General features: G+C 46.8%; 3 protein-coding genes across 4 annotated transcripts; 2 read left to right on the forward strand and 1 right to left on the reverse strand.

The window, feature by feature from the left end:
• Positions 1-506: 506 nt before the first annotated feature.
• LOC1274645 (protein fem-1 homolog C) lies at positions 507-5,015 on the forward strand. Its single transcript, XM_003436780.2, has 3 exons — positions 507-1,313; positions 1,381-2,663; positions 2,742-5,015. The coding sequence occupies exons 1-3, from the start codon at positions 812-814 to the stop codon at positions 2,964-2,966; spliced, it is 2,010 nt and encodes a 669-aa protein (XP_003436828.2). The 5' UTR covers positions 507-811; the 3' UTR covers positions 2,967-5,015.
• A 433-nt stretch (positions 5,016-5,448) lies between these two features.
• LOC1274646 (protein Skeletor, isoforms B/C) lies at positions 5,449-9,027 on the forward strand. The gene is made up of 3 exons (XM_313797.6): positions 5,449-6,345; positions 6,899-7,118; positions 7,213-9,027. The coding sequence occupies exons 1-3, from the start codon at positions 6,240-6,242 to the stop codon at positions 9,005-9,007; spliced, it is 2,121 nt and encodes a 706-aa protein (XP_313797.6). The 5' UTR covers positions 5,449-6,239; the 3' UTR covers positions 9,008-9,027.
• Positions 9,028-9,068: 41 nt separating this feature from the next.
• On the reverse strand, positions 9,069-10,916 carry LOC1274647 (allantoicase). Of its 2 annotated transcripts, XM_061650510.1 has the most exons (4): positions 10,767-10,916; positions 10,534-10,625; positions 10,321-10,470; positions 9,069-10,232 (listed from the first exon to the last, which is right to left on the reverse strand). In XM_061650510.1, exons 3-4 carry the CDS (start codon positions 10,435-10,437, stop codon positions 9,132-9,134), a joined length of 1,218 nt encoding a protein of 405 aa, XP_061506494.1. In that variant the 5' UTR covers positions 10,438-10,470; positions 10,534-10,625; positions 10,767-10,916; the 3' UTR covers positions 9,069-9,131. The 2 variants fall into 2 exon arrangements, with proteins under 2 accessions (XP_061506494.1, XP_313798.6); XM_313798.6 differs by having other exon boundaries at positions 10,534-10,771.
• Between the last annotated feature and the right edge of the window lie 135 nt (positions 10,917-11,051).

The following is an 11,051-nucleotide window of genomic DNA, read 5'->3' on the forward strand; positions in this document are numbered from 1 at the left end:
GCTCCGGAATTGATTCCGAACACGGAATCGGAATCGGGTAGGTCCGATTCCGAGCTCCCACTACTAGTACAGAGGGAAGGAGAAAGCCCTCCAATCGAAGAAAGCTTCGCTGTGTGGCTATTCCACCAACAGATGGCCCCACCAGCTTTTTTTACTATTTTTAGAATGAATGCGTCGTTTGCCGTCTGCCAAACGAAGTCTTTTTAGATTCCTTTTAGGTTGACAGCTTGAGCCGTTTAGAACCCGTTTAGTGGTCGTTTAGTGGAGTTGTGGAACTTGGGCAGTCTCGTACATTTTAAAAGATTAAGATTAAGTTTAAAAGATTAAAATTAAGATTAAGCTTTCTTCATAATAGGAAATAAAACGACAGATTTAGTACCAAATAATACAACTGTTTTTGAAATTTATTATTAGACAAGGTTGTATTCTCCACGCAAAATAACGGTTAACGGTCGTGGAGATGAATATGTATGCACCACGGTTAATTATATTTTTCAATTGTTGGCCTCCGCAGAACACATAGTGCACAATGGGCTCCTATTTATCCGTCAAAATAGCTGGTTCAAATTGACAGCGCGACCCATGTCAAAACAAACTTCCATAAATAAAAAATACAAAAGAGTGAAAAGGTGTTCTTGTAATTTTATCACAAGTTTAATTTACATTTTCTGTTTTCACTCCGAAAATACTGTCCATCTTTGAAGCATATACCTGGTTTCCGTAATTGCGACAGTTTCTTTTTGCATCGATAAATCGAGTTTCAAGGCACCTAACCTTCGGAAACGAGTCTGGTGTACTGACTGAAGACCAAATGGGAAAACTTACGACGAATTCGTCGAATTCAACAACGTCGTCGTCGTCATCACCCGCGTCGAAGCAGGTGTACCAGCATAGGACTTTGGAGCAGATTGGAAATGATCTGCTGCAGGAATGCAAAACATGCACCGAAAACTCACGCCTTTCGCAAGGACTACGCGAGCGTTTGGAGCGACTTCCGAGGAAGATGCGGAAGGAAGTTGTAAAACGTACGAGCGACGGCTGCTCACCACTCTTCATCGCATGTCGCCGAGGTAATGTGTATATCACAGAATATTTGATCACGGTATGCGAAGCAGATAGCGAACAGAAGGGGCTGTACGAGGTGCCAGAAGATCGATCGGTCCACTGCGTGACTCCTCTCTGGTGTGCATGCGTTTCCGGCAAGCTTCCCGTCGTGAAGTGTCTTGTGCGTCTTGGTTCAAACATCAATGCCCTCTCGGATACCGGATCAACACCGTTACGTAGTGCTTGCTTTATGACACACATCGATATTGGTAAGTTGTTAGAGAAAGGACCGACAACAGCTCGATAGCTCATTTGTGCGTATGTTTCTTTTTTAAGTGCAATTTTTGGTGGAACACGGGGCGGATATCAGAAAGCCAAACTACAACGGTGGAACATGTCTGATCAATTCCGTACAATCGGTCACACTTTGTACATACCTTATCAGCAAAGGGGCAGATGTGAATGCCCGTGATATTCAGAACAAAACGGCACTACACTACGCTATTCAGGAACATCGACTGGAAACGGCCCAACTATTGCTGGAACATGGGGCCGATCCATTCGCCAAATCGCACTACGGGGATGATGCGCTGCAAACTGCCTGCCTCAAGGGAGCCTACCACATATTCGATTATTTGAAAAAGCGCATCAACTATTCTGCCGAACGACTGGCAGACGCACACGAGCTCTTTGGGTCAACGCTTATCGACGATCTTAATGTGACGCGCGGTGCCGTCCTTCATTGGCGAATGGCGCACCAGATTCGCTTACGGGAAGCAGAGTATATCACCAAGAAACCTCCAGTCGAGCCGCGGGCGGCTTATGGGTTTGCGTCCGAGTTTACTACGATACCGGAGCTGGACAATATTGCAGCAGACATGGACGCAATACGGGTACAGAGCTTGCTAATTTACGACCGCATTCTCGGCATCGACCATCGCGATACACTGTTCCGGTTGATGTTTCGGGGTGCGTCTTATGCTGATGCACATCGCTTTCAGCGTTGTATTGATCTGTGGCTGCTGGCACTACAGGTGCGGGTGCAAAAGTACTCCATCCTGTACTCGGACACGTGCTTAACGGCACAGGCCCTGGTACGATTGATGCTAGACCTTATAGATGGGTACGACGAAATGATGCCCGTTGAGTTGTACGAGGGAAGCGTCCCGCGGTTCGAGGATGTCTATGCCGTTTTCAGCATCCTCACAGCAAACATAGCCGTGGCCCAGCAGCTCATCAGCATCCGGCCGGTGCATCGGAAGCAGCAGGAAAACTTTGATCGCGTCATAAAATGTCTTACGCATCTGATGTATCTAATGCTAGCCACAGCCAAAACGGATGCAGACCGTTCTGCAATCTACAAATCGGTGCACACGCTTGTATGCAGCCAAGTTCGCAGCGCCATCACCAACGACACACTGCTGCACCTATCCGTCTCGCGCCTGAACGTGATAAGAAGTGGCTACTTCAGCGACGATTCCAACTCTCTCAGAATCGTGTTTCCCAGTTTGAACGTGGCCAAACTGCTGCTCGACTGTGGAGCCGATGTGAATGCGAAAAATGAATCCAAATCAACACCGCTTTTGGTAGCTGCTATGCCTTACAACTACGATCGAGATGTAGGTATCATCTTCCGAGCAGCGTTTGCTTCTGCAGCTTTCTGGCCACTTTTTACCGTGCATATTTTTTACTTGTAGGTAATCTACACACTGCTTGAGTACGGAGCACATCTGGATGAACCGAATCGGCACGATGATCGTCCATTGAATTTGATACGCAACAATCCCATCAACGACATTCCGACGGTAAACTACCTTCCACTGAAGTGTCTCTGCTCGACGGTGATCGTGCGATTTGGCATACCGTATCGTAACCAGATACCGCGTACACTTGAGGAGTTTGTCAAGCGGCATGAACCGTAGATAAATCCGTCGGTACAACCGCAGTAAAGCAAAACATGTTAGTGAGTACCATTACACAAGTTACGATTTTTGACGGAACGAAATCATCGACTATCGTTCGGTTTTGGTTCTGCTAAGTTTGAAATCTGTGATTCTTTTAGAAAACAGTCACTAGAATTTGATTCAATGCATTGCAATGGTCGTAAAATTGATCAGAAGATAAGAGCTGTTCGTCAATTCATTAGCAATAATTAGCACCTCGGAAAGGAAAGAATGAATTATTTTTTTAGTAATACCTAATACATATAGCAGCATAACACACACACACACACAATACGGTTCAAAGGAAACGTGTACTTTGCATAACATATAATGAACTAGAAAAAAATTATAGACACAACACTCTAGTAGCCCTTCAAGTGGATTAAAATCGATGCAGTGATACAAAATCTAAATAGCACTAATGGCTCAACAAATCTGTTATATCTGTTGTCTCAAATCCTAATCCTTTTTTGGTTTTTACGTTTTTTTTATAAACCGCAATTGACGTTTCTGAATTACTACCCTTATTAGCGAGGGATTCAATTGATAGTCTCTTGCATGTTATTTCAAAGCCTGATTACAATGAAAACCTGTGTGAAATTAAGTCGAATACGTATTGTTTCGGCAAGTATTCAACGATCAGGCAATGCAAAATAATATTTCTCAAATGCTTGTAAAAGCAATGAAATCCTCGAAAAAATACTTCTAATTTACCGTTTATTAAGAGTAGCACTATGTTGTGAACTGTTACGAATCATACCATACCTTTTGGCAATATATTCATAGTTAATCAATCATCTGCAAATGGACAAATTGAATGATAAGGAACATCTTCCCATGAATTGATTGATAATAAATAACAAACTTATTTAAACACACAATGAAGGTGCACTGCTAGTAATTTCGGCCACTGTTTAAACTGAACGGAAACATTAGCAATACCAATTTCAGCAATATCTCATAAAAAGTTGTGCATGATAGCGCGGTTAAAAAAGTGCAAGTATAAGCTGCAAACGTGCACTTAAAATGAAAAGCAAATGTTAGAGGCATAGCAATATACACTCTAACGACGCAACTGGAGTGTAACTACTTTGCCAACACCAATACATAACCAAATATATGATGATCGTACATAGCCACCCACTATAGCATACCTTGTTGATTGATCAACCATAACCAATCCTTCCGGAAATTAAAATGCTTGCCTAACAGCGCTTTACCACAGCATAGTTTTAACTGTTCAGTTCAGAGGAAGCGATGAAGAAAGGGTGGAAGTTCCACTAGTAGACCTACTTAGCTTATGCAAAAGATCCCACTGAAAATGAAGGCTATAAGTAACGCAGCAAATATTAATGCATAAAGAATATAATAGAAACGAATAAAAAAATACAAATCTTTGCTTTCATTAATTGAATGCCTGATGTGCATGTTGTTCTTCCACCACAGTAACAATACTTAATTTTAGTACGTTTATAATTCTACAATGCATGCGAGGACATGCATTAACGCATATATGCATGTTACAGCTTTTTATTGCATTTTTGTAAAATCTGTAATAACGTACTAAATTAAAACACAGTGGAACCCCTTATAACAAGTTTTTGCATAACGAACTCAAATCTGAACAAGTGTAAAGGATCTAATTTAAAATCTAGAGCAAGATCGGTTAACGTCGAGCATTTCTTTATTTTCGCACAGGCAAATGAGTTTCGATACTAAGAATCGTTTAATAGAAATCATTTGCCAGGAGGAGAAGTGCCGAATAATAGTACACAAGTGTGTGGTATGTTTACGAGTGTTTTTTTTTTTGCGTTTCGATACTGAGATACTATCAACAAATGTGAAAAGAGTGTCCCGCATAACGAGTGAGTCACTGAAACGCATTCAACTCGTTATGTGCGGTTCCACTGTATACTGCTTTCATGTTAAACGTAAATTTATAGAGAACAAGCAAATAGAACGTTATGTAAAATATATTACCGAATAATTGTGATTATTATAAATAAAGCAAAACTCGAAATATAATAACCCAATTGTCGTTCAAACCTTTAAGTGCGAGAGGTTAAACATGTAGAGGTGCTTAATGTAGCAACAATACAGAGAGATGAAAAAGTGCAATAAAGCACGTTGGATCCACGGGTTTTGTTGTGCGTGCATTGATAAATATAAAATATAAAAATGTGATACATTCTAAACGACCACATTCAATGTAAAGCGACCTTGGAAATGCATCCTTCCTTCCCTGCGTAACGCCGTTTTCCAATAAGCAAATCGTGAAAAGCAAATCTGTTTGTAAGCCAGCTTAGATGCGTAAACGGATGCAGCAAAGATATGACAGCTTTCTGATCAGATCGCGAGCACACACCCCGCTGCATGTATGCGTGCAGAGTCTGCACAACGACGCACACAGTGGTGTGAGTGAGTAAGTCTTTTTTTTTGCGAAAGTACCCGGACCGATCACGAGCTCGGACTGCTGCAGCTGAGTTACACGAACGGCGATCGCGGCCACACAACGTATACACGTTCGACCGCGAACCATTCGGGCGGGTCTCTTTTGACTTCCTTCATTCCAGTCCATTCCAGTCAGTGCGTACCGCAGGCAATATTGTTTGGTAGTCGTGTCAGTCCGTCTTAAGATGGTCGATGGTTGCCTCGATCGCCGCTGCTGGTAAAGTGTGTGAAAGGTGGCAACCGAAGTGTGTATACGGCGGCTGCTGCTACGTGTACGTTGCCGTCATTCGCTGTGTGTGCCGTGAACACCACCTGAGCCAGTTGGACAAGTCTTCTCTGTCCCTTTTTGGTGCATGAAAGTGCGTGGTGTACCAGCACGCTTTTACTCAGAAGCCGGAAGTGGTGTCGTTTTGTGCTTTTCGAAAGAAAGAGTGTACACTGCAGTGACGTGATACGATCAACAGAAAAACATGATTAGAAAATCGCCCACAACTGTGTATGGTGGTGCGAATCTTTATCGAAATCTCACCGCGCTTTCCACCAGCAACGGCACCCAGCAGAGGCGCGAGTGAAAGCAAACAACTAGAAGAGCTTGGCCGAGCCATTTCACCGTGTGAATTCCAGAGCCCCCTCCCGCCCCATTTCCAATTGAATTAAGGCCCAGCGGGTCCAAAATTTATCACATTATACACATCGAAGTAAGCGCAACTTTTCGTGCATTTTTCGACGCGTTGCTGCCATTTCTTCTAAAGCCCCCGTGTAGTAGGGCTCTGCTTGGCTGTGAAGTAAAAGGTGATAAAAATGGAAGGAATGCGATTTTGCTACGGATCGGCCGTCCGGTGGCGTGGAACAATGAGGATTCTGGCCAGCGTACTGCTGGTGGTGGTGGCGGTTTTAGATAATGCAGGTAAGTCAGCATTGCCACCAAGCAGCTACAGCGAACGCGCTTACGAAAGACTTCTACCAGCGCGAACGGGAAGCGACGAACCGTGAAGGAGGGCATAATAAAGCAAGCAAAAAGTAAAACATACGTTAAACCGGGGGAGAATGTACAAACCAGTCGAAGCAGTTCTTGTTAGGAGTGGTACATACATACAGACAGCTATTGCGGAAATGTATCCACGCACGGTACGCAACCTTGAGTAGTTACTTGCCTGTTGCTTTGATCGGAATGGGTTGATTCGCCCAGGAAGTGCAATCAACTTTGGTCACCGTGCTCTCATTTGAAGGGTGGGGTACAATAATTGCTGCTGCTATAAAAAATAAGACCGATTTTTGATGGCCTGCTAAGCAAACAAGGATATTATTGTGGCGATGTCTCATCATTGGACGTAAATGTTTGGTCCCAATTCAATAAATAGTTTAGCTTCCAAGGAACTTACGAGCACAATTATTGCAACGCCTTCAAATCGATGAATTTGCTACCAATCGTGTGATTTGTTTTCATTTGTTTATAACAGCAACTCAGAAACCGGAAGACGGTCCATACCGGGGGAAATACATTGGCAAATTTAACTCCTATCACCATCAAGCATCGGGTGACGTATACGCCGTTGATGAATACACATTCCTGCTGACCGGCTTCAACTACGACGGCAATGGAATCGACACGTTCTTCTGGTCCGGCGCAAGCAATCGACCCGGCCCGCAAGGTTTCATCGTACCGGACGAGTATGGAAAGTAAGTGAGCCACAGAGCATACCGCGAGCGCGCGCATTGGAGCTAGTACGAACTCAACAATCTGACCAACACTATCATTGTCATCATATTACAGAACGAACATACTTGAGCGATACTTCAACAAGGACTTTACGCTACGCCTTCCCGACAACAAGAAGATCACGGAAGTGAAATGGCTAGCCGTGTACGATCTAAACTCGCAGAACAACTTCGCCGACGTGTACATCCCGGAGGATTTTGAGCCGCCCGTACCGCAAAAAGCGGGCAGCTTGACCGCGATAGCTGGTGGACCGATGGTATCGAGCGACACGATCGACATCCTCGACTCAAAAACGATCCGCATCACCGACTTCAGCTACGATGGTAAGGCAGGCGGCCAGGGGGCGGTACATTTCTGGGTCGGCGTCGGTCCATCGCCCTCGTCCAAAGGCAGCAAAGTACCGGATGAGATGGGCTACCTGGATCCCATCCGTGCGTACGATCGTGAAACGATCACGCTGGAGCTACCGGGTGATATGACCATCTTCGACATCGATTGGTTCAGCGTGTACGATGTGGAAGCCCGACGGGACTACGGTTCGATTCTCATCTCAGACGACCTGAACGTGCCGCCGTCGCTGGTGCGTGTTACGCCGCACACGGAGTCGTTGCCAAACTGCCGCCAGCTGCACAAAGATTACCGCGTCTCGTGGGAAGTGTTTGGGCCGCAGATAACGATCCAGCTGGCGGGCAACGTGCAGCAGGACGAGTACATGTCGTTCGGGCTGTCCGGCTCGGACAGCCGTAGCCAAATGCTTGGGGCCGATGTGGTCGTGGCCTTCATCGATGGGCATCGTGGATATGCCGTGGATTACAACATCACCTCGCTCGCACCGTGCGTGCAGGTGCTCGGCCAAAACAAGGGCGTTTGTCGGGACGATGTGGTCGGCGGATTGGACAGCTACCAGCTGCACACGTACAGCCGGGAGAACGACATCAACACGATTACCTTCCGCCGCACACTGATTTCTTCCGACTCGGGCGACAAAGAGTTCTTGCTGGACCGTCCGATGTACGTGATATGGGCGATGGGTCGTCTAGATTCGAACAACGAACCGACCTACCACGACGTCTACCCCAAGCGCAATGTGCAGATCCACTTCAACACCTCCGAGCCGGTCAACGATTGTTTCAGTTTCACCAGCCGCGAAGCAAACCTGAAGGATGTGTGGGAACGACAGCAGATCTTTGACCGTTCCGTGCGTGCGTTTACAGCCACGCTCGGGCCGGCCGGTGGAAAGCGGGGCTACCAGGGCATTACTGGGCACGTTTCGAACGGACTGGCCTGGTACATCAATGGGTTCCTCGTGCCGGAACTGTGGCTCCGCCGGGGCCTTACCTACTCGTTCCTCGTGCGCGGTGGAAACAATCCACACTCGCCCGAGTTCTACCATCCGCTCGTCATCACGGACGAACCGCACGGTGGATACGATCGGCTTTCCGACGCACGGCAGAGCGAAATTCGCGTGCTGGCCGGCGTTGAGTTTACGCGCCGCGGTCGGCCGAAACCGATCGCCGCCGGACCACTGTGCCTGGCCCGTCACCCAGAAGGACAGGATCGACGGTTGGATGACAACTTTGCAACGTTCAAAAAGTTCAACCGCACACTGAAATGGACCTGTGATTCCGGCGATCCGGCAGTGTTGGAAATAACGCCCAACACCAGCTGGCCGGACGTGGTGTACTACAACAGCTTCACCCACGCCAACATGGGCTGGAAGATACACATCGTCGATAGCTACAGTCAGTCGGCGCGTAGTCACGCTTCCGCTTACAGCAGCTTTAATCACTCGATTCGATTACTTCTAATTGCGAGTAGCTTCGTTGTGTGGACATGGGCACTGAAATAAAGTTAAACGAAAATGCTCAACCCTGCGTCATTCAATCGGTGTTCATCATGACGAGATATAATTCTTCATAAACATTTCCTCCGTGTTTTATTTTCTAGCTTGGCGCCTGCAAAGAGGATAGTAATCATTTAGCTACAGCTACCGTTCCAAAAACACGAACCCTCGAAAGTCCTCCGTCCGGTGCAATCGTAATACGCACCAGTGAGGCTGGCTTTGCCTGGGGCAGTAGTAGTTCATCCCCTTCAAACTCATGTACCCGATCCGGTCCCAGCTTCTTCTTCTCCATCAGCAGCATCCAAGAATTCGGTTCACCCTTCCACGCGTACTCCACCTGCACGTTGTCCGGAAAGTTTCCTTTGAAGTGTTTCGTATCGATGCAAATGCGCTCTATCCAGCCGCCCTCGGGTGCACCACCCAACTGAAAGATGGCCCATTCGCATCCGGGCACTTGCAGTATTCCGGCATCGTCGATCTGCAGCACGGGCGGCCGATCGAGTCGACGAGCGGTCTCCCAACCGTCGCCCATATTGACCGCCGTGCTAGGTTTAATCAAATTTCGCGGATGACCGTAGTGAGCATTCGAAAACCCCGTGCAGCGTCCCCCGTTAAGCATGGCAATCATATCGAACGGCTGCCGTACCGATAGACTTTCGCGCAGGTTTAATCTGACCGTACCGTAAACGCGTAACCGAGCAATACCACCGTCCGGGAACATGTTCACCCGTAAATGGTTTACGATTAGTGATTGCTTTCCTTTCGCGACGGTAAAATAGTGTCTTCGGGTTGGTTCATATCCCGCCTGCAGTTCGGTACGCGGCACCAACACGTCCCACTGATCCGTGCCAATGAGCTCCACCATTCCCAGCTCCTCCGTGGTTCGTCCTGTTCCGATATTTCCCCCCTCGTCCGTAACGCGGGGAATTGAAGTCTGCAGCATGCGTTTCATCGTTGCATCCAGCGTGCCACCCTGGATAGAGACACGCGGCACATAGTTGCCAGTGAAAAAGGCTGTGTCGATCATAACGCCGGCAATCTGCGTTGGGGCGCCAAGCTCCACCAAACACCAATCGTGGCCAGGTGTGCGCTTTCGACGCGTTTCCCAACCGTCCATCCACTTCCCGTAGGCAGTGTACCGGTCAGCGAGAAACACTGGCTCGGTGTCTTTCAGCATCCATTCGGCCGGTGCGAACCAATCATCCGTGGCGAAGAGAATCGATCCATTGCTCTGAAACAACACACACACACACATCATTCGGGTAATCTGTTGAAATACATTGAAAGCAACGCGAAAGATGATCAACGGCCAAGCTTACACCGATCGATGCAACTTCACTCAGCTCCGTAAACGCTGGCGGTGGTGATGGTGGTGGAGGTTGCACCAGTTCCTGCGTTTGTTCTGTGTGAGTAGTAGTAGTGGTAGTAGTAGCCATCGCCTTGGTTGAAACTGTTTAACAGCACAGAATCTGCAAAAATAAAAATTACCCTTGCTCAGTGCAGTTGTGTTTGGAATTGAGCATTTACCGTACCAATTTTAACATTTTGCCCGCTGCCGTCTACAACCAAAAACCGTACGATGATGATACGAGCGCTAATCTCACTCTTCCAGACACAGAACCACCTGGGCACGGTTTAAATACAAAAAGTACAATCAACAATGCGCAACAGCAAACGCGATAGTGCACCACCCCGTGTGTCACACGCAGTTGGAGGCAGTGAATTGTTTTCTCTGTTTAAACTGCCTCGCAATTACAATACTCACAGTTCTTGATAGCTGGTAACATTCTCTCATGCCACCAAAACATACAAACAGGGTCCATCTATCCGGGAGATAAGGATAGAATTGCGTTGCTATACGATTCATTAGTACTACCACCTCGCAACCGGCGTGTTTCAGTTCCAGGGACGACTGACCAAAACAAATTATCAAAAATACTCGTCATTTCGGTTCGTAATCTTCTTCACTTGAGTTTCAGTAAACTTACTAGTAAAAAAAGCACAAAATAATCAAAGTATTTGTACAAGGCGGAATCAGAGACGGGGCAAA

Source organism: Anopheles gambiae, chromosome 2 (genome assembly GCF_943734735.2).
Source record: "Anopheles gambiae chromosome 2, idAnoGambNW_F1_1, whole genome shotgun sequence".
Classification (NCBI taxonomy): domain Eukaryota; kingdom Metazoa; phylum Arthropoda; class Insecta; order Diptera; family Culicidae; genus Anopheles; species Anopheles gambiae.

Excerpts from the sequence above, each read along its gene's own strand:
- LOC1274645 (XM_003436780.2), top strand. The coding sequence starts at position 812 with ATGGGAAAACTTACGACGAATTCGTCGAATTCAACAACGTCGTCGTCG. Across the intron at positions 1,314-1,380 it reads TATGACACACATCGATATTG|TGCAATTTTTGGTGGAACAC; the intron begins GTAAGTTGTTAG and ends TTCTTTTTTAAG. Across the intron at positions 2,664-2,741 it reads CTTACAACTACGATCGAGAT|GTAATCTACACACTGCTTGA; the intron begins GTAGGTATCATC and ends TTTTACTTGTAG.
- LOC1274646 (XM_313797.6), top strand. The coding sequence starts at position 6,240 with ATGGAAGGAATGCGATTTTGCTACGGATCGGCCGTCCGGTGGCGTGGA. Across the intron at positions 6,346-6,898 it reads GGCGGTTTTAGATAATGCAG|CAACTCAGAAACCGGAAGAC; the intron begins GTAAGTCAGCAT and ends TGTTTATAACAG. Across the intron at positions 7,119-7,212 it reads GTACCGGACGAGTATGGAAA|AACGAACATACTTGAGCGAT; the intron begins GTAAGTGAGCCA and ends ATCATATTACAG.
- LOC1274647 (XM_061650510.1), bottom strand. The coding sequence starts at position 10,437 with ATGGCTACTACTACCACTACTACTACTCACACAGAACAAACGCAGGAA. Across the intron at positions 10,233-10,320 it reads GTGAAGTTGCATCGATCGGT|AGCAATGGATCGATTCTCTT; the intron begins GTAAGCTTGGCC and ends GTGTTGTTTCAG.